Genomic DNA, 24,289 nt, shown 5'->3' with positions numbered 1-24,289 from the left:
GTTCTTCACCTGAGGTGGGGTGTTGTGTCTCTGCTCACAGTGCCGGTCATTTTCCTTTGCTCAAACCCAGATTCTCACTGATCCCAGCAACTTGGCAGCTGTTTTTTTCCAGCTGCTGAAAAGGAAGGGGGCAGAGGAAGGTGGAAACTTGTCTTCTGGGGGGAGAAGTGGTGAAATGGGATGATACACGGGCAAGATGAGTGTTGTACGTGATACAGTGGCAAGTCCTGTCATCAAACACAAATCATGACTGCCTTCTGCAGATAGCACAGCGGTGTGGGAAGGGTTTTGTGCATGTTCAGTGTCTTTAAAGTCTCATTTCTGGAGCAGAGATGGGTAGGAATTAAGAATCACAGGCTCCACCACATGAAACACTGAATAATGCTTACATTTCTGAGATGAAAGTTGACTTACGAGAGCCAACTTGCAGTTGAAATATCGTGGCTTATAATGAGAAGCTGCCATCCTCTATTTGAGGAGCTGGATCTTTGACCCCAGTAAGCAGGCAGGTAGAGGTACTGTTCCATGATGAATGCTCTTTGCATTGCCCATTCAATGAGGGAGATACTTCATTCCACAAATGAGTTATGTCCTTTAATGATGGATCATTGAACGTGATGAGAAAGAGCAGCTGAGACAACTTATTGCTTCATTCAAGTCTTCCAGTTTGGATTTGGGTCATGACAGGGTGGGGACTAACTACTTAGTTATTGAAATGACCTTTCAGGTTTGCAGGGTGCCTCTAAAGAACCTTTTCTATTTGAGTGTTACTTGAACCTGGAAGCACGAGGATGCTTCGTGTTCTAGGTCTGGAAGAAAGAATTGGCCTCTTAGAGCTACTATATGCCACAGCTACCACAAGGGATCACTGTTGTGCAGCCCTGCTGGAAGCATTAGAGCGTGACTATTGGCTTTAAGTGCAAAACTTGTGTTCTGTGGAGTATAAAGCTGACCTGTACATACGTGAATATGCATCCACCACCGTCCTTAAGTTGTGCTTAAGCTGTGAGCTGTGATTCAGTTACTGCTAAAGCTGTGTGTCTCATTTTCATGCTCAGTCTTTGCTGTGTTTTTAATTAGATGTGCTTCTAGTGGACAGAGATGTGCTCACCTTCCGTGCTGTGCTGCCACCTGGTTCGTAGCAGGTAATCCCTTTCAATGTCCCTTATATCTGTGCAAGATGATGGTGGTCCCCCCTGTTGTGAGTCTTTTGGTTTCTTATTCCTATACTTGTTCTGATATTTGCAGAGTGATTTTAAAAATGTGTTAATTCTCCTTTGTTTTTTTTCTTCCCTTCAGTCTCCAGGTTTGGACTGGATAAAACTCACCACATCTCAGTGTCTTTATCCCTCCCCGCTATCAGCCCTAATTATATTTTAAAAAGCAGCACCAACAGGGCAGTGAATCAGGGCATTTTTCCAAGGTGGAGATGAGTGATGCTGGATAAACAAATTCCCCTTTTTGCTCCTGATTCATGTGGCCATGTCTGAAGCATTTTCCACTGTCTTCACTTCAGGCCTGTTCTATGCTGCTTCCCTCACAAGAAGGATGTGCTTGTTTTCACTGTGTGGGCCTGGTTCTCCAGTGTTTACATCAGAAATACACCTTTACTGCAGTCTAATTGTGTCGTAGCTGAGATAGGGGCTTGAAGACGCTTAAGAGCTTTTACGTTCAGTTTTAAGTGAACTTTCCTATGTGAACGTGGTGTTGAAAGCAGAAATAAAAGCTGAACGTAAACTATAATCACACGGCATGTTTTCATTGATTTAAACGTACTTAAATTGTGCATCCCGTGCTGGCACAGCCGCGTTTGATGCGCTGAGGTGGAGCTGTGTGGTGACCCGCTCCGGGCCCTCAGCGCGGGAGGCGGGAGGCGGCTCCGTCATGAGGCGGCGGTCGGGGCGGGGCAGGCGGGGCCGCCCCCTGAGCTCCGTGCAGCGCGGGGCCGCCCGGCCGCCACGAGAGATGTTCAACCGGGCTGTGAGCCGGCTCAGCAGGAAGCGGCCGCCGTCAGGTAATGAGCGGGGAGAGCGCGAGGAGCCGCGCGGGGCTGATCCGAACCGGCACTGACAGGCGGAAAGAGAGGGAGGGCGGGCGGGGCCGGAGCTTCCCGCCGGTGGGTGCTGTGAGGAACGGGAGGGAGGGAACGGGCTCATGGTTCTGTCGGAGCCCGGTGAGGGAGCGCCACGGCTCCGGATGCTCCGCCTGTAGAACGCTGCGAGCCCGTGAGCAGGGCGGGCTGTGAGCCGCCGAGCTGCGGGGGTGGAAGCCACCAAGGGAAGATCCCGCCGGGGAACGACGCCGCCGTGTCGCTAAGAAAAGCCGAACGCGACAGGAGAGCGAGCACAGAGATGCTCCAGGAGCAGAACGTCCCCCCAGCTTCCTGCCTTAGAGTTATAAGTAGAATCCGGCGGCAGAAAGAGGACGTTGGGCCTCGCCGTGCCGTGCTGTAGGACCCGTCCGGCTCGGAGCAGCTCGGCTCTGCCGCGGGCTTTCCCGTTTCATAACCCGGCGTTATTAACTCCAGGCTGCCGGCTGCAGCTCCTAGTGCTGCCCTGACCGCAGGACGAGACGCGGTGCTGGGAGATTGTAATTAACAACGAAATTCGCAGCTTTGTGAAGCATCCAGGCGGACGGGGAGGAGCACGTGTGGTGCGTACAGTTCTATGAGACTATTCAACACCTCGAAACCTTCTCTTGCTGCCGTATGAGCTGCTGTGAGCCCCGCACGGCGCCCATTGCAGCTGCAGGTGGGAGCTGTCACAGCGCACGGTCCTTATGCAGGGCAGTGCCCAGCTCCATCTGCTGTATCTCTATCAATCTCCATCAGGTTGGGTTTGCACGTGTTTGGTTGCTGAGTGCCAGAGCTGTGAATTCTGCTCGTTGTGTATTTTCAATGCCTGCGTTTGCTGGGTGCAGCTGTTGGCCGTTTGGGATGCTGTGTTCCAGCTGCCCGTTGCAGTGTTGTTGGCACTGCGCTTGGCGCTACATCTGCCCCTTACAATGAGCCTTTATCCGCAGCTCAGTGTGGCAATATTGTTGTGTGACAGGGTAAAGCTGCTGGCAGATTCTCCCCCGGTGCAGCTGTGCAGCTCAGTGCCCGTTGGCTGGCTCAGCATGGGCTGCTGCTTAAAGAGAGGAGGTTAAGAGAAGCACTTTATCGCCTGCTGTGCTGGTACGGCCGCTGGCTGCTGTGCAGGGCAGATTATCAGCAGGTGATGGTAACTGAAGGTTATCTGTATAACTGCCCTTCAGAGGAGGTATTTAAGGGAATTTAGTCTTAAGAACATGAGGGTTACTGTGGGGAAAACCTGCCTCTAAGTAATAATAGAAATTAGGCATTACATTTGTAAATGAAACTCATCCATGGAGTAACGATCCCAATTGGGCTGTGCTGCTGTATTAGGGCTCCATTTGATGGGGTGTAATAAAACCTCCAGGTTGTGCTGTATGTGCTGGGGGTGAAATTGTTGGTGGTTGGAGGGAAATAGAGTTGCCTTGGTCAGATGAGAACAGAGGGAGAGCAGCCAGAGGAAAGCTGTCATCTGGAATCCTATCAATAGAAATGGGAGGTTTTCCTTCGCTGCAAACAGTCCTTCTCACTGTTGGGAGGAGATTGTCCAGCTCTCTGTGCTGCACTGCTGGTATTTTGTAGGGTTTTAAACACAGCTACCAGCTGAAAAGGGTATCTGATAGTATAGCACTGCAAAGATGGCTCTTGGAGATACTTGCTGAGGTTTTGATTCGGGGTGGAGGAAGAGAACATAAGCGGAAGTAAGTAAGATCTTTATTTCCAGTAAGCCAGGAGGGAGAAATAAAGGGGTTATGAAAACAAATGGCAGCTGTACTGGTTACTGGGGGAGCTTTATGTGTCTGTTCAATGCGTAGGGACCCTGAATAGTGCCTGATTCGTGGCCTGCGCTTCTGCTGCCTTCAGCAGACACTGAGTGTAAGGGGAGAGAAGGCCGAGCTCTTTGTGTGTATCTTAGAGTTCTTCAGATCAGCAGTAGAATTCCTGGACTCTTCCCAAGTAATTGGTCTTCTGATGCGTAGCCAGCAAACAGCTTTTTGGCATCGCCAGCCTTGAATGTGATGTACTTTGTATCCCTGGGATGGAGCTGTGCAGAACCACATGCTGGCTGCCCTGGGTGATGCCTGGTGGGTTCAGAAGTCCTGGGCTCAGCCCAGCTCACTGTAAGAGAAAGGAATTTCAGGGGACTTGGAAAGAAAGAAGCAACCAGAACCCACCCAGCTGTTGTGTGCCCACGTGCAGGTTGACTCAGCTGGAACGAAGCTCTTCTGTCAGCTCTCTTTCCTCCCATTAGAGTAAGTTAATATGTTGGACTTGTTCTGCTCAACAAAGTATTGCATTTCTTTCTCATTTGGTTTCTTCCCATTCACTTGTAATGTGTGTGACTGACCAGGATTTGATTCTAAGGCCAATGTCACAGACGGCAGAACAAAGGCACGTGATCCTTCTGCTGCCCAGGCTGTGGTCATTGTGTCCCACATGCAAAAGGTGCTTGAGCTGCCATAAAGCAATGCCATAAAGCAATGCCATAAAGCAGTACAGTGCCTGCTGATGTGCTCGTGGATTATCTGGCTGCAAGACACTTTTACCTCTTCAGATGCAAAGGAGAATTCAAATATGTGCGTGTGTTTATTTTCAGTTTTATGGTGTTTTCTTTAAGGAGAGCAGCTGTAATCCGAAGGCGCACAGGGGAACGGGGAAGAAATGCCTGTGCTATTAATCACCTCTAACAAAGATGGTGCTTTGCTTATTTTTTCCAGAGATAAATGACAGCGAGGGTCACCCAAGCAGCAGCCGCCAGAGCTCGAAAGGAACCTCAGAATGGGCTACGTCACTGGAGAACCTCCTTGAAGATCCTGAAGGAGTTAAACGCTTTAGGGTTGCTATATTACCTGTGAATATTTATATAAACTAATGTTAGGATTTAAAGATGAATGAGCCTCAATGTAAGCGGTGCAGTTGTGGCAGTGCTGTAGGTACCCAGCTTGCAGCCTTTAATTGCGTGCCCTGAGCAGAGGCGGCAGAGTTCCAGCTGTGGCATTCTCTGAGCTGCTGATGGGGTGCATTGGTGTCTTATTCTGTGCTGCAGCAGCTGTACTGGATGAAAAAAATCTCTTTAATTTGGCTACAGACGGGCTCAAGCAGCTTGGAATGCAGGTTTGAGGCTTAATTTGGCCTTTTAGCCCAAGTCGGAGGGATTCGCTGTGTAAGGACTAGTGGTCAAGTCTGCCTTTGCTGGACTGAGCACTGCTAAAAAGCCTGGGATAAAATTGTTTCCTCTCAGACTGGTTTGAAAAGCAACGTCAGCCAGAATTACACAGCGCTGTAATGACTGTGTGATTTAGAATTCTTGTAACAATTTCTCAGTTCCAATTAGTTTTTCACATTACTTAATCTCCATTTTCTGACTCTGAAAGGGAAAACTGAAAGTCTTGGAGCTACAAATATTTCAGTTGTTGCTTTTTATACATAAATTTAATGTGCTTTTTCCCTCTGATTCTAAAATATGCTGCACTTTTGGGGGATGTGCTTTGTTTAAACACTGTTTAGAGCCTGCAAATACATCTGCTTTAGTTACTGCAGTAAATTTATTGCCACTGGTTTTCATATTTGGAAACTGTTGTTTGTAGAGATTTTACTCATTAGTAAATCAGGAACAGACAAAACAGGAATCTTGAGTGAGCTGCTGCCCTGTTAAAATGGATCATTTACTCACCTACAAATGGATTTATACATTTTTGGGTTTCCTTTGAAGTAATAACTATAAAATTATTCATGTTATTTAAGGGAGAAGCAGGAAACCTTCTTGTGAGTTACTGATAAGCTCTGAGACAGAGCTCTTAAATGGAGCTCGTGTTCTCCTGGAATGTGCTTTTCAAGAGCTGGATAGATTGTTTGCTTAGTAAGGTTTGATGCACTGTGCGGTGATTTTGTTACCCCACATTATGGAAAGTCATGCCATGATCAAACCAGCCTTGGGCAGCATCTTGTTTGAATAGCTGTAAGAGGAAGAGAGAAAAACAATGGAGAAATTGGGTTCTAACATCTGCTGACTTTTCTTTTCCCTAGGAGTTCTTAAAGAAGGAATTCAGTGAAGAAAACGTTCTGTTCTGGTTAGCGTGCGAGGAATTCAAGAAAACACAGGGAAAAAAACAGGTATGATTCCTAAATAAATTCTGCTCATCAACAACAGTTCCATAGCAGAGGTGGAGCTTAATGTGCTTCTTAGGAGTGCAGATAAATGCACTGGGAGGAATGGCACTGAACTTACACTGCTGGAATTGCTTGGAAACGAAGTCGGTTTTATTTCAGATGGAAACAAAAAGCTGAAGTCGTCGAGTTTCCTGTTAGGAAAACTGAACGTTTTGTTGTTGGTTTGGAGTAGCAAGAGGTTTAATTCAGTAACACTGCGTCAGGTTTGAAAACATAAAGATGTTTCATTTATGACATTGTAAAACTTAATGGCTGTTACATGAAAATACACAACGCTACTCTTGAAACAGAAGTATGAAAACAAGAAAGAGCACAAACAAAATGTTTGACAATCCCAAAACAAAATTCTTTCTCAAATGACCAAAGCAGAAGAAGCTGAGGAACCATTTAGATTTTGTTTAAATATTTATTTGCATTGAGTTGAGCCCAGAACATGGGCTGTTTGTGTGAAAGCTGTCGTCTTCTAGTAACAAATGTTCCATTTGAAACGTTTTAACTATTGCAGTAACTTTTTTCTGCTGCGTGGATCCCCACCTCCATTCGTTCCAGCAGGAGCACAGATTCTGCTTTCAGTTCGACTTTGAAGCCTGTAGGGTCAGGCCTTAGATAGGTGCCATGTTTCCTTTCTAAAAAGGTTTGGTGATTTCTTCATTTTCTTAACTTTGATCTGGCAGATTTGTGTTGGTTTTTATGTTGTGTACACCACACCACGTCCTTGCCAAGGGGTCTGAAGCTGGCAGAGTGGTGGTTTTTAGAACAGAAATGAAAACAGGAGATCCTCCTGTAAGGTTCCATGTTTTGCAATTGGACAGTAATAGTATTTTCCCTTGCTAAATCGTTTCCATTTTTTTAGTTATTACAGGATCATAGATGCCAGTACAGGAGATGGTAAACTGCTGTATGCAGATAGTAGCTTAGCAGATACTTGAGTGGATCGCCAAACAAATGGACAGAGACTTGATTCATTTCCATTCAGCTTAATTATTCAGTACTAATCATTGCAGCGCATGGCAAATAATGATGTTTGGAGTCTAGTACTGGCAAAACTATTACAGGCAGGCATAATAAATGTGCTTTGGAATGACACAGACTGGCAATAGGTTTTTGCAGCTATTGTTTATGGGTGGCTTTGATGAGATAATTTCCATGGCTAGTAAACGCACTGAAAGTACAAATCCTTCACTGTTTATGAGAGCAATAAGCTTGAATATGTCTTCTGAAAGCGACTCTTGCAGAAATGGCTTTGTATCTATGTAATGAGAGCAAAGTATTCTAAAAACAGCTCACTTCGTTTATAACCTGCTTCTCATTAGAAGAGGTTTACTGCAGAAGCCAGCTCTCATGAGCTCAGATTTTGGTCAGAGAAAGCAGATTTCAGTTTAACCTGGATTAAATCAGGTCTATTTTTGAAGTATAAAATCAGGATTCAGGGGAGATGTTCAGTGTGTGCAGTCAGGCAGCAAGTAGAGATAGTACTTGTCTAGGCGAGTCTTTGGGTGGACTGAATTCAGCCTGTTTTCTTGTAGCGTAGAAGCACAAACTGTTACTCCCAGCTCAGGAAATAACTCTGTAGTTCAGAGGAAAGAAAGAAAGGTATTTTCTTTGTTGTTCCCTTAAAACTGAAGTTAAAATGGAAATGTAAATTTTAGTGAAGATCAGGAAGGAGTTATGCCAAGTTTACTTGTAAATAGCAAGCTCTGCTGCCACCAGTATGATCCTTATTTTAGGACACGTGTTTAATTATTGAAACAGGAGTGGTGGCAATAAGTGAATGGTGTTTAAATATTTCATTTGGGTTAGTCATGTGCTTGTTGCATTTGTGATTGTTAACCAAATAACAAACACGTCCACTGCGCTACTTTCCAAGGTTTAACGATTTCTTATCTTGCAATATTACACTTCATACAACAAAGAATCTTCTCAAATATTGCAGAAATTGGAGTCTGTGCTGATGAGCTCTGGGACTTCCATCCACCTCATTTGGGAACCGCATGTGCCTGAGAGCTGAATTTGATCTTATGAAAGGAAGTTGGAAATAACCAAGTGGGGAACAAATACATTTGGATGGTGAAGGGGGTTTCTGTAGGCAGTACTTTGTTTTCCAGATGTGGACCTGGCACAGATGCTGGGGCAAGTACACAGGTGTGAGAACTGCCAGCAGTCCTTCCATAGCCACCTGTGAGGAAGGTGTTTAGAATTCAGAGTAGGGTTCCCTGTGCAGAGGCATTAACTTCAGGCTAATGTAGAGCAAAGAGTTCCAACCATTGAACTGGTAACATGGCTTTCTCCTCTGCTTGAACCTGGCTTTCCTCGTGTTGTCATTTGAGGAATGTATGAACCTATTGGCAGCTTTAAATGTAACTTCATTTATTTTTCTGGTTTTTGTTAAACTGCTGCTTTACCGCTGGAACACAGGTGTAGCTTAACAGTTGTTCCACATGAAGCAGAACCTGTGGAGGTCAATTTTGTGTTGCCATATTTCTGCAGTACTGTAATGTCAGCTCTCCTGCGCTTCTCCAGTGACATCACCCCCCTCTGCCACAGTGCTTTCACTTCCTTTGTCAGTTCTTCCCCACACAATCCAGAAATCCACCCCATTTCACCAACCTCCCACACAGTCTCCTCGTTCCCCCCCATGTTCTCTAACTTCCTCACAGTACTTCTCTGTTCTCTCACATTTATTTCCCTTCAAGCCTTCCTTTGCTCTTTCTCCATGGTGTCCACCTAGTCAATGCGGCCACATTTCTGACAGGTTAATTGCTCATGTAGGACAAACCCGGTTTACCCAGTGTCCCCTGATCTATGAAACTGAAATGATCAAGGCCTTTTATAAAGCACTTAATTGTGAGCTGAGATAAAATAATTTATCACTGGATGAATAATCTGTTTTAAGAAGGAGTCCTTCTGGAAAATGTGTCCCTTTCAGCAGACAGAGAGTTAACTCTATGCATTACACATTGTCAAACACATGTTGCTTTCCTTCTAATTATCACCAAATGTTGATTCTCGGCTGTAAAACATAAAAGGAATTCCATGACTTGTTCATGGGCAAGGGTTTAAGTGCTTCCTTCTTCAAGCTCATTCCCTGCCAAAGACAGTCCTTTAGTTTGTGCTGGTCTGGAGACAGTTGCACGTTAAATGTGATGGGTGTTACTGACAGGTACCTACTGCTAATTGTCTTACTGCACCTGCTGTTCATCAGGCCTTGCTTTCAGCACGGTGAGCTCGGAATGCTGGAGCAAGGCTTATTTGGCACTATTCTTCCTGCCTTTCTCTCATCTGATGGGCTTGCATTTAATTTTAAAGGATTTTGGCAACTTGTACATTGCTTTGAGCCTTAGGGATAATGACAGGTATGGTCAAAATGTTGTCACTGTTACTGACTTAGCATGAGAAGTCCACTGAAATCAGGGCAGACTGCTTTGTGTGAGTAACACTAACCCATATTTATCAGCTTTCGGGGCCTCTTTGGAGTCTTGTCCTTATTGTTGGCCAAAAAGTAGTTGTGTTTCTTTTGATCTTGTACACAGTGTTGCATGTGAGCTGCCCTGAGGCAAAAACACGGTTATGACAATGCATGAAAGCTGTATTACAAGGCTGACTAGAAGCAGCATGTGTTATGGACTAGTTTGCTTAGCTGTGCCTAACAGTGAGAGTAAGTTTCCACAGTATTGTTTTTCCCTCCAAGTTTTTGCACGTCCCTGATTATTTACTAATAAAAATATTTTTTTTAAGTAGTGAAGACAAGGCATTGCTGCTAATAACTTACAATTTTGCACTGCTTTACATGGTTTTAGCCAGACTTCAATATCACAGCTGCTGCTTAACCTAAGTGCTGAATACCCCCACCTTCTGCTAATGTCAGGGCAGGAGGTGGCCTGTGGAAATAGGTTTTTCTCCAGTACAAATAGGTATGTCCTTTTGTTTTGTTTCCTTTTCAACTCAGGCTCTTTTGTTTTTAAGATGTGAACCTCAAGAAGTAAGTTAGAGGAGTACCCAGTAAAACTTTAACAAATATTGTGAATATTTCCAGTTTATAAATCTTTAAATGAATGTGTCCTTTTGCAGATGAGAGAAAAAGCTAAAGAAATATACACGACCTTCCTGTCAAATAAAGCTTCATCGCAAGTCAATGTTGAAGGGCAGTCACGTCTGAATGAGACAATTTTGGAGACACCTCACCCTCTAATGTTTCAGAAGCTGCAGGATCAGGTAAGGGTCTCTTCTACTTGCATATGCCTTAGCTGTTGTCTGCTTCTAATGGACTTTGGTTTCTAAGCACAATCTGAAATAGGATATTTAGGATTCTGCCTGCTGCTGCTACCAATGACATGGATTGAATTAGCAGTTTGGCTCCTAGGTTGAAACAAAAATCAGTAGGCATGGAGTTGATTCCTTTCCTCCGTCGAGTTCCTAACACAGACAGCGCATGTCTGGTACCCCAGGTCTTGTTAGGGCCGCTTGGCCAGGAGACTGAGTGCAGCCAAGTGAATTCCAGTTCAAGACTTTCCTGGCAACATGGATGAAGTTTGTTCCTGGGTTCCTCTGCTGGTAGCCTGATAGTCACCCAGTGACTAACTTGGTGCCTGCGTTTTCCTGTGTGTTCTCTTGTGCTGAGTCATTGCTGATGTTTGTTTCTGTAGTTGCCACTGGTTTCCTTGAGAGCTCAAGATTCTTCTCTTTGCTTTGTTTTGGTATTGATGTGAATATAATGAAATTTTCTGAACAGCCTCCTCTTCTGTAACACACAAGAGTTGGCTTAGAAGAGGAGTTGGCTTCTGCTTTGAATTATCCTACAGAACTTGGGAGGTCTGGTAGAAATTAAGTGTTGTATTGCAGGTGGTAAGTTTTCTTAGTTGTAGGTTACTTTAAGTCCCAGGTAATAAAGTGAGTTGTTCCCATCTGCAGCTTTCCAGCACTTGCAGTCTGTACTGAGTTTAATTACTGTGCCATCCTCAGGACGAGCTGTGTGTTCCCTTTGGCTCTTTATGTTACTCTCTTTTTATGTGTGTGGAGATACAGTACCCGATTTGAGCCTATTTCACATTGGGCACTGACGGTGTTAGCAGGGAGATAGATCCATCAGTAGAGATGATCGACTGATCGAGAGGGAGGACCAAAGTAGAAGTGAGGGAGGGCCCAAGGCTCTGCTGTTTCTTCAGGCAGATTCACAGTCGTTAGCAGTAGAAATGTCTGCAACTCAATTTTCAAGTGAAAAAGCAACATTTTTTATGGAAGAACTTCTGACTTGGGAAAAGAGAGAGAAAGTTCTCTGGCAAGTGTAAGCGCTGCAGATCAGGGTAAGTGATTACATGATTATGAGTGTTGCTGGACAGGCTACCAGAGTTAGAATGTTTTCCAGCTTTACAAATGAGTGTGCATGTCAACAGCCAGGGGTTAGTCAGCTCAGAACTGAGAACACGCTAACCCAGTGAGAGAAGAGCCCACGAGTGTGGAAAACTTTAAAACCAGAATGCAGAACATTTGGGCTGTTACAGGTTTCCAGTGCGTGAAGCTTCTGTTTTTTGCTGTTGGTTAATAGAGTTATGTTGTCCTCTTGGTTTTGATTCCTGTAGAGTTATGATGAGTGGTGTGTGTGTGTATATATACATACATACACTTAAAACATAATCTCTAAAGAACTGTGGTAACTGCTACAGACACTGTATGAAGTATAAAAAGTCAGAGTCCAGAAGCTCTGACTCTTCATCCAGAGCTTGTTTGTTTTCGGACATGGATGGTAGCAAGCACTTCAGTTTTCCAGCAGACCTAGTGATTTAAATGGGCGTTGCTTCTGTTTGCAGCAGGGTAGCCTTGAATGTACAGCCTGGAGGCAGTTGTTGCTGCTGAAGGGTGTTGAAGCAACTGAGATAAATGTGTAGATGTCAAAATACTTGCAGGGTAAGTGTTGTGTGCTCTGCAGAGGTGATGAGAGCAAGGGAGGAAGTAGAGAATTCAGCTTTTGCATGCGTTTATAAACTCTTATCTCTTCTGTGCATTTGGCTTACCAGCTCCAGGGGGACTCAGAGAAGATCTTGATCCTGCAGTGCTCTTGCTGACTTAAGGCATTTTAATAGGCAGTGTCTTCTTCACAACTTTTTTTTCCCTGTAAGCTGATTTGAGCAGTATAAATATATTGCATTTAGCCAGCCCTAACAATTGTAATCTGACCTCGCTTGTCTTTATTAATGTAGGTCATTATCAAGGTGCTTTGGGATTATTTTTTAAGTCTTCAAAACTCCCACAGTTTGAAATGTTCACTTAAATATTTCAATAGGCAAACTAGTGATGGTTAGTAAAGTATTTTTCATCATTTATTTGGAACGTGCATGGGGCGTGTTCCAGAACTGACCAGAAAAGTCAAGTTCTGTTTGCTCGTCTTCCTGTGTCTGTTCAAGTTCCTTGAGGATGTGGGTGGAAAAATAAAAAAAGGTACTTGGATATTTATTTTACCTTGCAAGCAGCTGTACTGCCCTGTTGTACTTTCAGCTGGAAATGAGGCCTGTGAAGGTAAAGCTCCACTTATCCACGTGTGAATTATCCAAACATGCAGGCTGGAATCCAGGAATTCTTCTTGGAAATTTGGGTACTCTGGGACAATAAAATGCAGTGAGTCAGGAATGATGGCTCAGGGAGGCTTCTCCATAGACTTTACTGTTGCCTTGGTTATAGTTTTGAGGTTTTCTTTTTCTTCCTTGTTTTAAGACCAACCAAAGTATAGCTGCAGTCTTAAGACTGACCAAACTCCAGCCTCGTCTCCAAAGCCTTTTTTTGTTCGTTCATTGTTGTTGTTGTTTTTTTTTCCCTAGAAAACTCCAAATGAGTTCTAGCTTTTTTGTCTGAAATAGGTACAAACAGAAGAGAAAGCAGATGTGTGGGCCTGAACTTGGGCCCTGAAAGAGAAAAAGGCCGTTCTCAGGCCGTGCTTCTAGGCTGAATGTATGCTGGCTCTAAAAAGACAGGCAGGCCTTCAGTTCTCTCAGCGCTCTGCATACGTAATGCACTAATGCAGTTAGAACAGTACTTAAAGGAGAACAGTTCTTAAAGGTACCCGTCTTTCTTCAGCTCTGCTTCATTCCTTTGGACAGGTTTTCCGTTGGCTGTCATGAAAACTGTCATCTGATTCTTAAACTAATCTGGATGTAATTGCAAAGCAGTGACTGTGGAACCTACAGTCTTGTTTGTTACATGCAGTCAGTGTCATGATTTTGGTAATTACAGAACTAGCGTTACTAACAGAACAGCCACAAAGTAAACTCATATTCTGTCCTTTTAGTTTAAAGTGTAGTTTTAATGAGGTCGTTGTTGTTTGTATTTTTGTCTCCTCTCACCAGATATTCAATCTCATGAAATACGACAGCTACAGCCGCTTCTTAAAGTCTGACATATTCCTAAACCATAAGAAGTCTGAGGAGCAAGAGGAGAATTCATCAGAACCTCAGACTGCAGCTAAAAGAGCATCGAGAATCTACAACACATGATACAGCGGATCTCATGAGGAGAGGCAATATAATGATGAAATTACACTCAGGAACAGTCTATGTTTATAGCAGTTACATTTAGGGCTTGAAAAGTTTAAAACCTTTTTAGGAGATACTTACCTTCTTAATTGCTTGAATGACTAATTGTTTTTGCAAGAGAGCAAGTAACCAAGCACCTATTGAAAGACTGCTTCCTAGTTAAAAGGCTGAGCTATTCCTCCATAGTATGAATTGCATTTAATATTTCATAAGTTGAGCTTTCCATTTCTTTTTCTTTCTTTTTTTTTTTTTTTTTTTTTCCGTGGGGCGTCACGATGTAAAGAAACGGGAGACAGGATGTTTTGTCATCCATATGAGGTGTTTGTTGTTGTTTCTCAGTGTTTGCCTTTTGGTTCTTATTTGTGCCTGGCTTTTACTTTCCACGTTGTTGGGAGCAGCTGTTGAGGAGTATGTTTTCAGTTATTTTGTGCATGAATCATTCATAGGAAACCAAAATTGAAGGACAGCATCTTTCAGGGATAAGATCAATAGACTCCAGTCTTGCTCCTCTCTCAGAATGTCACTTTTTCTTTCAAGGTGATGGAGGTTTTGCTTTGCCTTTATTTATGAATCAAAACATTTTCCTGGTCGTGATTTTCATTTCTGTTTTTCTTCAATTTCTACGCAATGTTTTTGCTGTAGATAATCACCTCCACAGAACGGATCTTATCCTACAATTGGAACCAAAGTTCTTAATTACATGGAATCTCTGAGGAACTCCCAACAGCCACTGGGAAATCTGACAGTTGAATTCCCACTTTGGGTACGCTCAGTTCAGCACGTCCTGCAGGTCAGCTCAAGTTGTCCATCACATCAGTGACAGGTGCCGGTACTAGAAAGCAGGCATGTTTTCCTAAGTCACCTCAGTCCTGCAGCGTGTGGCAGCAGTCATTCTTCACAGGGCCAGCCAACAAACTCTGACTTGGTTTTAAAATCTTTCTACTAAAGTCAACTTGCCAGTGTTACTAAACTGCAGTTCCAGCTGGAAAAGCAGAAATAGCTACAAAGCTTTATTTATGAGTTTCAGTGTGTATAGACTATCTCTGTTTCACTTTCATTATTTACTCTTTCATTTTTTGCACTGCTGTTCTTGATCCTCTGTTTACATGCTGGCTATTCAGATTGCAGTTGGGTTTTGATGTAGTTTTGTCTTATTTTTCCCCAGGAAGGTCATATGTGTCATACATCGCTGTCACTATTAGTGGTTTTAAAACGAGGTTTGGGCTGTAGATTTTGATGATACAGATTCTTTTGGTGGACTTAATTATGACTTTGTTCAACTCTGATCCATTCTTGAAGGTTATGTGTTTAAAAGAAATTGGTTTCTGTGGGTTTGTCTCCTATTTAAGAGCAGGAGTGGGACTTCCGTGTCTTCTCTCAGAGCTAAATGGCCTGTTCATTCTTGGAAATGAAGTTTTTAAAGGGAAATGATAGAGCTCCCACCAAATGCACGTTTTAAAATGAAAACTCACTCATTGCATAAAAATTACCTTTTATGCTCCCAGAGGATTTAAAAGTGAAGTCATACTCTTGCTTCAGGCACTTTCAGTATTGTATGTTCTCATGCTTATCTTGTATTTGAATGTTATGCTGAATAGGAATGAAGTAAATATGTGCATGAATCCTTTTGTTTTAATGCGGCCTAGGAACTGCAACTGTCCAGTTCTGGACTTGCCAACTATTTGTAATCTCAGGATCATCTCTTTGGAAAACTGACCACACAGTGAACTCATATCTCCTTCCACTGCAAGGGATGGAACTTCTGATACAATCAAGTTCTGCAGAGTGGGCCACTTGAACACATTTAGGAGCTAAGATTTGTCTGTTCCCCAGTAATTATGGCAGAAGTCATTGTGATATAGAAAAATGTAGGGTTGGGGGAAGTGTAGAATGAATTCTTACCACATTCATCACAGGGATGTGCAGTAGATTCATTTTTAATCATATTGATTTAAAAAAATGCACAATTAACTGAGAAGAGTCTTTGACTACCAAGTATTAATAATAATAAATTAAACCAGAGGTTGTATGAACAATGGCAGGGCATTAAGAGAAAAACTTGTTTGTAACTGCTCATAAACAACTCTTTCCTTGGCAATACGCCCCCTTTCAGGTATTGTGTTATTTGCTTGGTAACAGCAAATGCCCTGCAGGAGCAGACACAAAGGTGCTCTACTCTGCTGCCAGCCAAAAGCTATGCAGATATGAGTGAGTGTTTTTAGCAGCACTTCAATGCCTGTGATGTTTATTTCAGTGCCTCCTATGTTTTAAAGATAATAATACCTATACTCACATAATTCTTAATCTTTGTATTCCTCTTTTGCCTCAGCAGTGCAAAGTTTGTTGCCTCATTGTCTGTCTTTCCAGGATTTGCAGTGTTCCATTGTGGTATTTTTGTTTGCAAGTAGACTTGAAGCTGCAGAAATCAGATTTGTACCGATTAGATGGACTGTATTTCTCATTAAGAGAACAAATGAAGAAAAGCAGTGCAAGCAGATCTCTGTAATTGCAGCATGTATGTATGTGTGTGCAGAATGTTATTGGCTTCTGATGATATCATCACTGATCCAACATTTCTCAGAGACGTGCAACAAAGTGCACAGAAAGTAATAAAAAAAAGCTTCACTATGAGTAAATCCTGTGTGTTCCAGTAATAACTGTAAACCTTGTGTTGAACCTCATGCTCCGAGTATTGATTATTGCTTTACGTAGAGGTCAAAGACAGGAAAGGTCTATTCCTTTACATAGAATTTACACTGAAGATGAAAGCAAACAAGAGAAGTTTCCTGCCTTATCACATGCCTAAAACTCTACCCTAATGTGTGTTTCTCTGCTAAAAATTAAAATACTCTACAGATACTGAATCTGTGTGCTGATCGCTGTTTTACTTTGAAACTTGCTCTGTAGTTATCCCACTGTCTGCTTTCATTCTCTGTTAACACAGTTGCTTACATTCCCTCGCAGTCAGCTGTTTTTCTTGAAAGATAAAATGGGATAAACACAGTGGGTTCTGTTCTGGGGCTCAAGTGTTTGAGCACATAGCAGAACGTCTCTTAAACAGCAGAATATGCTTTACATTCACCTCCCATTTCTTTCATTATGCTTGTGTTTCAAGGAGTTAAAAAGCACCCAACGATAATGTTTTATAGACCTTGGTTCTCTCTGGATTAGTGGAAATAATAGTCAAATTTAACAGCACCCTCTCCTGGTTCCTGGGGGAATAACATGTAGGGATATGCAGCTGCAAGCAAAGGAGGCTAACAGTTGTGGGTTTTTTCATCAAATCTAATGAACTCATTGACCTTTCTGTAGGCAATAAATGGAGTTAGGTTAAAATATCAAGCTAAAATGGCTCTGGTTATTAAACGCATTTAGTATTGCTTTGATCTGAGCATACCTAGAACTTGAGGGCATCACCATATATAAGAAAACTCATTAAAACTGCTTTGGAAGCTGGCTTTATAAAGCATGTAGTACTCTGCTCCCTAAGCAGACTGCACGTGAGAACTGCTACAAAACAACTAGAAAACAGCCAGCAGTTGTCCCTCCCCCCACTGTTGTTCCTTGTTTTGAGCTGTGCATTCGAGCCTGTGAATGACAGGAGATTTCCTGAAGGAAACAGTGACCAGCATGCTGAATCATGAGGGCTGAGCATGAGGAACAAGTACCATTATGCCTATGCTTCTACAGTACTTTTCTTTAGCTTTTATGGAGATAAAGTACTTGTAAGTAAGTAAAAAACACTGCTTGTGTAATTTCTGTGTTACTCCTTCTCACTTTCTACACGGCTGTACAAAGTAGAGAAAGGTTAGCTGAGAAAAGCAGCAGTGCATTGGGTCAGAACAGGGAAGGGGGGGAGCATTACCCACCTTCTTGTATCTCAGGCAGGACTCATTTCACTGCTGGCTGTGTAGTGTGGTCACAGTGAGGCCATCCCAGGGCTGCTTTGACAAGTTGATGCTAACAACTTCAGCAGTACAGCTCAATGGTTCAACAAAAAAAGGCACCAAATTACAAGTAAAATAGAATATTCTATATTTTTTTAAAAGACAACATCTTGGATGATAATTATAAGCTGTCACGTAATGAACACAGTAGGACTCATAGAATACCACTGGCTGTTTCTCATTGCGCATCCTTGACACTGTATCTCATTAAGGACATACTAAATTAACAGGTTTTTTTTCAGAGTGAAGCTTTCATCCTGAAGCTGAAGGAGTACGAGCTGCCTGTTTCTTCCTTTCATCCCTTCCCCCCCACCCACTTCCTGTTCTGCTGTAAAGAAATAAGTGAACTCTTTGTGATCTCTGCTTTGGGAAGGTTTCATCCCCCAAGCTGCTTAGTAGACTGTCAACCAAGCCCCCGCTAGCAGCACCATGAAGAATTAAGTAAATCACTTCCATCTCAGAACTGGTCTTGTTCACTACATTATGCAGCTTCTAAGCTTTTTCCATCCACTTGGATGTTTGTGTATCATTTACAGAACACGATCAAAATCTCTGTGAACCAAGATTTCCAACCTCAAGGCCACTTGTTATTTTTGGAGGCATCGTTAGGCCTTGGGCAAAGGCTTAAGGGAAGTCTTATCCTCTGTAGTTGGGCCAACAGCGCTGTGAACTTGAAGATGAACTGTCTTCTGAGCTCATGATCAGGCAACAAACCAACCTCTTACTAACCCACGAGCAGCAGACAGAAAACTACTGAGCATGGCAATTTCTTTTTGTAATTGTTTGTGTTTGTCATTTTGACTCTTTGCTCTGGTTTGCCAAAAATTCCTTTCATGTGAAAGTGTGGAATGTTCTTCTATGAGAGGAAAGCTGCCAAGAACCAAACCGGTCTTTTTCCCTCTCCTTCCCCCGCTTCCCCATTTCAGAAGGGACACAGCGAGCTGGAAATACAGGATTTGGAAGTGATGAGTTTGGTTGTTTTCTCTTCAAGGGCTCAGCATTTTCACTGAGGAATAACCGAGGATACCAACCAGTGCAACTGACCCTCAGCAGGATGGGGTGAACAAACAGGAAAGCCACACACCTGCTCTGTGCAGATGTAACTAGAGGCATTTTCTTGTGGTGTATCGCTTGTCTGTCTTTTTCCTCTCCTATTTCAAAGGGAAAATGGCAGATAAATCATACCTGTGACACCAGCTACAGACAGAACAGCTATTCCCTCCAAGCAGTGCTGCACTCCCTGCTCTGAGGTACCTCAGCATTTCCCGCCCAAACGCCACAGCCCAGCACGAGCTGCTCTGTGCTCCTGAGGAACCTCTGTGTCTCCTGAGCCCTTGGAGGCATTTCACACAGCAATATTTCACACAGCAATATTGCCCTGTCCAGGCTTGGTATTACCTCAGTTTCCTGAGCAACACCCAGTACCATCCCTGTACATTTCTCCCTGCCATACAGGCCTGTGTGCCCACACAGCTGTGTCACCGAGCTCACAGACATCAGGATGAAGCCACCAGGCCCTGCACAAGGTAATGTCATTTTCCATTCTTTACCTCAGTAATTGTCTGTATTACTCTGTCAATAACTGGCACTGTTCTTTTCTGGTATGATGCTGCTCCTTCATTGTGCTTTAGGTTAGTGTTTGTTCACAGCACATATATTTATTATAAGCTGTTCTGTCGAGATCCCCAGTGACCAAAAAGCATTTGCACTTCTGTTCTTCTGGGCCTTTCAGAAGGTGTGAGCCTCAGTCCTTCCCAGTAAATCAGTCTGCTGCTTTGATCATGTTGCCATGTTTCTAATTAGCTTTCATCATGAACAAGGACAGGCACAGCAGAAGGAGGATTTCTAGTCAGTCACTGAAACAAGGGCTGTCCTTTTCTAGAGCAATAATCTCCTTTTGCTGTATCTTTCATCGAGTTGCAGCATGGATGTGCAGCAGGTTCCACCTGCCACAGTCAAATCCAGCAGGTATTTCTCCCAGGCACATGATCCACCAAGGCTGGAATTGCATTTACTTCCACAGATAACAGCACTAAGTTACATTTGACTTAATCAGGTGACAGTTCTTTGCATCTGCTGCAGGATTCATTAAATTAACACCACTAATTTGCATTTTGGGATCCTAAAACGAAACTATTTGAGTTGACGGAAGCCAGAAATGCAATCTTCACTACCACCTCAGCCACGGCTCGGCCGGCAGGGAGCGCCATTGTGCCACATCCAAGGCTCCAAGGGGAAAGGAGCTTATAGTAGCGATGAATTTGCAGGCTGAACTCGTTCCTATCCAGGAGAGATACCTTAGAGGCTGACTCTGAGGGCTAATGGATATAGCTCAGGAATGCTGGAGCTGAAACCTCCTCAAGTCCCCGATTCTGGGCTTGTAGCTGATAGAATTAAGAAGCCAGCTGAGGTCGCAAGAGACAAGGCAACAACAGGGCAAGGAAGCCTGGGAGAGAAGCAGCACATCTTGTGTTGACTCTACCTGTGATATTTTTGATGGTGCTGCTGATAAGAGCTGGCATAATGGATGGGATTTCCATTGACCTGTAAATACTGCCCTGATAACAGAGATTACTTGTTTAGCTTTTATCTAAAGAGAGAAAGCTGCAAGCAGACCTGCTTTCAAAGCATGCAGCTAATTGGAACATCAGGGACTCACTGTGTATTGTATTGGCCTGTGGTCAAAGGGCATCACTTACTAGAGCATAAACCTGGTATCGCTGATGTAACACTATAATGTGATGGAAAACACAACAAACAACAGTAGGGTAGCAGATTCCTAGGCTACAGCAAGTGAGGATAAGCCCAAATGCAGAAAAAAAGTGAAAGGAAAAACCCCAAGAATAAAAAGCTGTTTACCTTTAGAAGGCCTCAGATAAGAGATCTCCAACAAGGTACCCTCACCTCCACTGCCAGCCCTTAAATGAGGGCTGGGAAGGGGTGGATCCTGGCTCCAGCTCTTCCAATCACTCAGTTACATTGCATGCACCTGAGCACCCCTGGGCTGGCCCTGCCTTCCCACCAGGTGTTCCATCACTGCTTCAGGCCGTGACTTTGCATTTCTAATACAGACAAGCATCAATACTTAATCTTTCTTGGCTCTATGCAGAGAGCCATGCTGATGCTGAGTGTTAAAGCTGTGTTCACGCACTGTTATATTCTTTCTTTGCCACCATTTCTACAGGTCTCTTGGCTAATCATGGCAGAGATAGACTAGATGGAGTGATTGTCAGACCCAAAATGAATGCAAAGGGTGCTGTCACTGCAGCTCAGTGTGGTTAATCTGCTCAGTTCGTAGCTCATTGCAGTGTAGGTACTGAATACAAAAAGGAAAGCATCTGGTGCAACAATTGCCATGTTGTTTATGATTTTTGGTATGACTTTTGTTCTATTTTTACTCTTCTGGATTTTACTCAGGGGTAGATTTGCTAATTCCTCCTTCTGCTTTATAAGGCACCATGGGATAAAGGTGAGTCAATGAGGCTCTTTGTGCTCCTGAAATAAGCACATTAGTGTAATGCTTCTGGAACACCTGTCAGTGTCATCATTAAGGGTCCACCTGGAGTTAGCAGAATTAATCCCCCACAGAGGGAGGAGTCTGCTTTTATACCTTTTAAAGTGCCTTCCTAAAAGATACGGCATGTTATAAACCAGCAGGATCAGCAGTTTGGGTGAATTCATTCTTAATACAGACTTGTATTAAGGGGGATGCTTCATGCTGAACGCTGCTGGCCCAGATGACGACCACTTTCCCTCTGCTTTGGGTCGCTGAGGCAGGAAGCTCAGAATCATGTATTCACGCAAAAACAGGAAAAGAAACAAAGACAATCCCTGAAATCCTCATTGTAGGGAATGCTGTGGCAAAACTCACTGCTCCACAGCTGCTCTATTCCATGACACAAAGGGAACACACCTGTCTGCTCCACTTGCAGTACTCACATGGGAAAGTTTGTGCAGAAGGAAGGCAGGGCGTAAAGGGGGGTTTAATCACAAACACCCATAGCGGAAAAGTGTTCCCAGATCAACATCATGTACGCTGGGAGAAGTGACTCTTCCCTTCGTGTAGCTCTGCTCTTAGGTTGCACTTCCTCTCCTAACAGTTATTGCATGTGTTATTCCTTGTCTGTCTCTTGTTTGACTTTCGATCTTAATGCTCCCTGAACTATGAGCTTTCCTAATCCCTTTCCCATACTCCAATCAATTTTAAAAGAGAATCAGAAGCACTGAGGGTCATAAATGGAACAGTGTCTCAGCCTCGTCAGTGAATGTTTGCTTCAGGTTTAAAACTGGTGCTTATAACAAAAATGTAGCTCTCTGGAACAAGAGTCTCTGCTGAAATCCCATAGTAAACATGCCCAGTGAGGTGAGTGTTTGACATCTGCCAACAGGAGCCATCTGTTTCTTCTTTTAAGAGTATTGGCCATGTAATAAAGGAAAAGAGATGCACATAACTTTGCCCAAGGTCAAAACGGTGCAAGTGAGATCAGAGCTTTGATAGCCAAGTAAAATGGGTGTATAGATTCATACACAAACACACACACACAATACTAGCTTACGTGACGTGAGGAATCAATTGTGTAAGAATGCAATTATCCTTTTTAAAAAAAAAATCTATTTAAAAGAGCATAAAGGTTGGGGTATAAGATAGGTAACTATGAAGCCTACACACTGCTGAAAGACATATTTCTTTTCACCAGAAGATCAAAGGATAATGTAAAGTTTCATGTTAAACAACAATACAAAGAGCTTTGCTGAAGACCGAAGTGCATTGGCCTCCCCGCATGCAGTAATGATACTGTAAAAGAAGGAAGGAGTGATCGTAAGGGACTCCTGGAGCTCTGTGGGAGTAGAACCTCGGATTAAAGCAGGAGCGTGGGACGTTTTTAAGGCTCCATTCATGCGGCGCATTCCGTAGCACTTGTCATACTCATTAAGCACAATGAGCAATTACCGACTGAAAGCTGCTGGGGTCTCGCTTCCACGAGGCAAATGCTTTAGAGCTGGAAGCTTAAATGGAAAGAGGGAACTCTTTACGCGTCTACAATAACTGGTACTTTTGCAGGACCCCTGCAAAGCCTCTACACTTACAGTATATCACATCTCCTAAAGCAACTGTGTTAATGGCAGTTATTTGGCACTGCTCTTATTTCTGTTAATCAGATGACAGCTTTGGGCCATGAATCTGTGAAATAATATTGCTTTCTGAAACTAATTTGACTCCTGCTGTTGCTGTGTTTTTTTCTTCCCCTTCTCTTTAAAGCATAAGACACACTCTGGCACCAGTCAGGTTACACACCACTTGTTTCTGTGCGGATGAAGCAGTTTAGAGTCGGTGACATGGCATGAAGACTCACAGCCAGGACTTACCTCCCACCTGGCCACAGTGACTGAGTGGTCCAGGTTTGGCTGGAACATTTCTGAAACATGGCGCTGGCTCAGGGAATATCTCATAGGAAGGAATAATAAATAAATACCCTTTTTCCCCCCCTTTTTCTTTTTTTCCCTAATTTACACCAGGAAAGACTTCTAGAATGAAATATGGCATCAGGAATCTTCATTGACACTGTGTTAATTCCCAGGCACTGCTAGTGAGGCCATATTTTGCTTCTGCATTAAGGTACTATTCTGTATGCAGCAATGCAAGTCACCAGGGCTGCATCAGGATGACTCATCCTCCTATTACCTTGTGAGTGCTGTGACATCTCTGCAAGAAAATTGATATCACCAGCTTTGTGTCTGAGTTCCTCTGTGGCTTCTATGGAGCTGTAAACACAGATGCTGCTCTGCAGTGTGTGGGTGTGGTCACTCACATTCAGTGCTCTGAAATCTGCCCGAGAAATATTTTACTCTCAAATCAAAAATGCCAGAGCCAGAGCAGGTAAAAAAGCAGAGCTGCATCTTTGCAGGTAGATATTGAAGATCTGTGTGTAATTCTTTATACAAGTTCTTTTCTTATGCCTAATCTGCTTTTGCCCAACAGTGAGGCGGACATTGCTTTGGGGAGTTCTGTTATCAGCCTGCCAAGCTCCAGCTGCAGGCAGTCCAAAGCACTGACACAAATCCAGCTGATGCTCTCATTGATAAGATCCAAAGCTCTTTACACTCATAGGATGCGAGCTGTTCAGGTCAGCTACTGTTTCTTATGTGGGCATGGTGCTGATGGGTCAGGGGCTGGACTTGGTGATCTTAGTGGTCTTTTCCAGTGTTAGTACCCCTATGATTCTATGACTCTTACTGTGGACACTTTCACAGCCCTACCTGAAAGGAGTCTTGCTCTTACCGTGGTCTCTTACCATGTCTGCTTGGATGCTGTTTATCCCTCCCCAGTTATATATAAGACACAGATACAAAAAGAGAAGGAAGTTTGGATCATCTGCTCATTTCCAGTCACACTGAGGGAGCCCTGTAGCAGAGGATTTGTTGGAAGATATGTATTTTTGTAATTATAGCTGCCTACATTGTCTTTCTTTACCCATTGGTTGTGTTGATTTATGCACCTTGTGCCTCTGAGAAAAAGCCCTTAATGTTCTCAGGGGGCTCCTAGTCCTGAGGGCAGCGATCTGCCTGCTCCACGGTGA

At 43.4% G+C, this 24,289-nt stretch overlaps 1 protein-coding gene and 1 long non-coding RNA gene across 3 annotated transcripts; one reads left to right on the top strand and one right to left on the bottom strand.

Annotated features, from left to right (window-relative positions):
* The first annotated feature begins 1,880 nt into the window (after nucleotides 1-1,880).
* On the top strand, nucleotides 1,881-16,628 carry RGS10 (regulator of G protein signaling 10). Of its 2 annotated transcripts, none has more exons than XM_015867465.2 (5): nucleotides 1,881-2,014; nucleotides 4,792-4,910; nucleotides 6,101-6,187; nucleotides 10,313-10,456; nucleotides 13,579-16,628. In XM_015867465.2, the coding sequence occupies exons 1-5, from the start codon at nucleotides 1,885-1,887 to the stop codon at nucleotides 13,723-13,725; spliced, it is 627 nt and encodes a 208-aa protein (XP_015722951.2). In that variant the 5' UTR covers nucleotides 1,881-1,884; the 3' UTR covers nucleotides 13,726-16,628. The 2 variants fall into 2 exon arrangements, with proteins under 2 accessions (XP_015722951.2, XP_015722950.2); XM_015867464.2 differs by having other exon boundaries at nucleotides 4,792-4,925.
* Nucleotides 6,159-20,596, bottom strand: LOC116653601. Its single transcript, XR_004307732.1, has 4 exons — nucleotides 20,571-20,596; nucleotides 18,897-20,269; nucleotides 17,634-17,745; nucleotides 6,159-7,811 (listed from the first exon to the last, which is right to left on the bottom strand). It is a non-coding gene; the product is annotated as an uncharacterized LOC116653601 (long non-coding RNA).
* Between the last annotated feature and the right edge of the window lie 3,693 nt (nucleotides 20,597-24,289).

This window comes from Coturnix japonica, chromosome 6 (genome assembly GCF_001577835.2).
Source record: "Coturnix japonica isolate 7356 chromosome 6, Coturnix japonica 2.1, whole genome shotgun sequence".
Classification (NCBI taxonomy): Eukaryota; Metazoa; Chordata; class Aves; order Galliformes; family Phasianidae; genus Coturnix; species Coturnix japonica.
The sequence above is the reverse complement of the archived record's forward strand: the minus strand, read 5'-3'. Positions and strand labels throughout refer to the sequence as shown.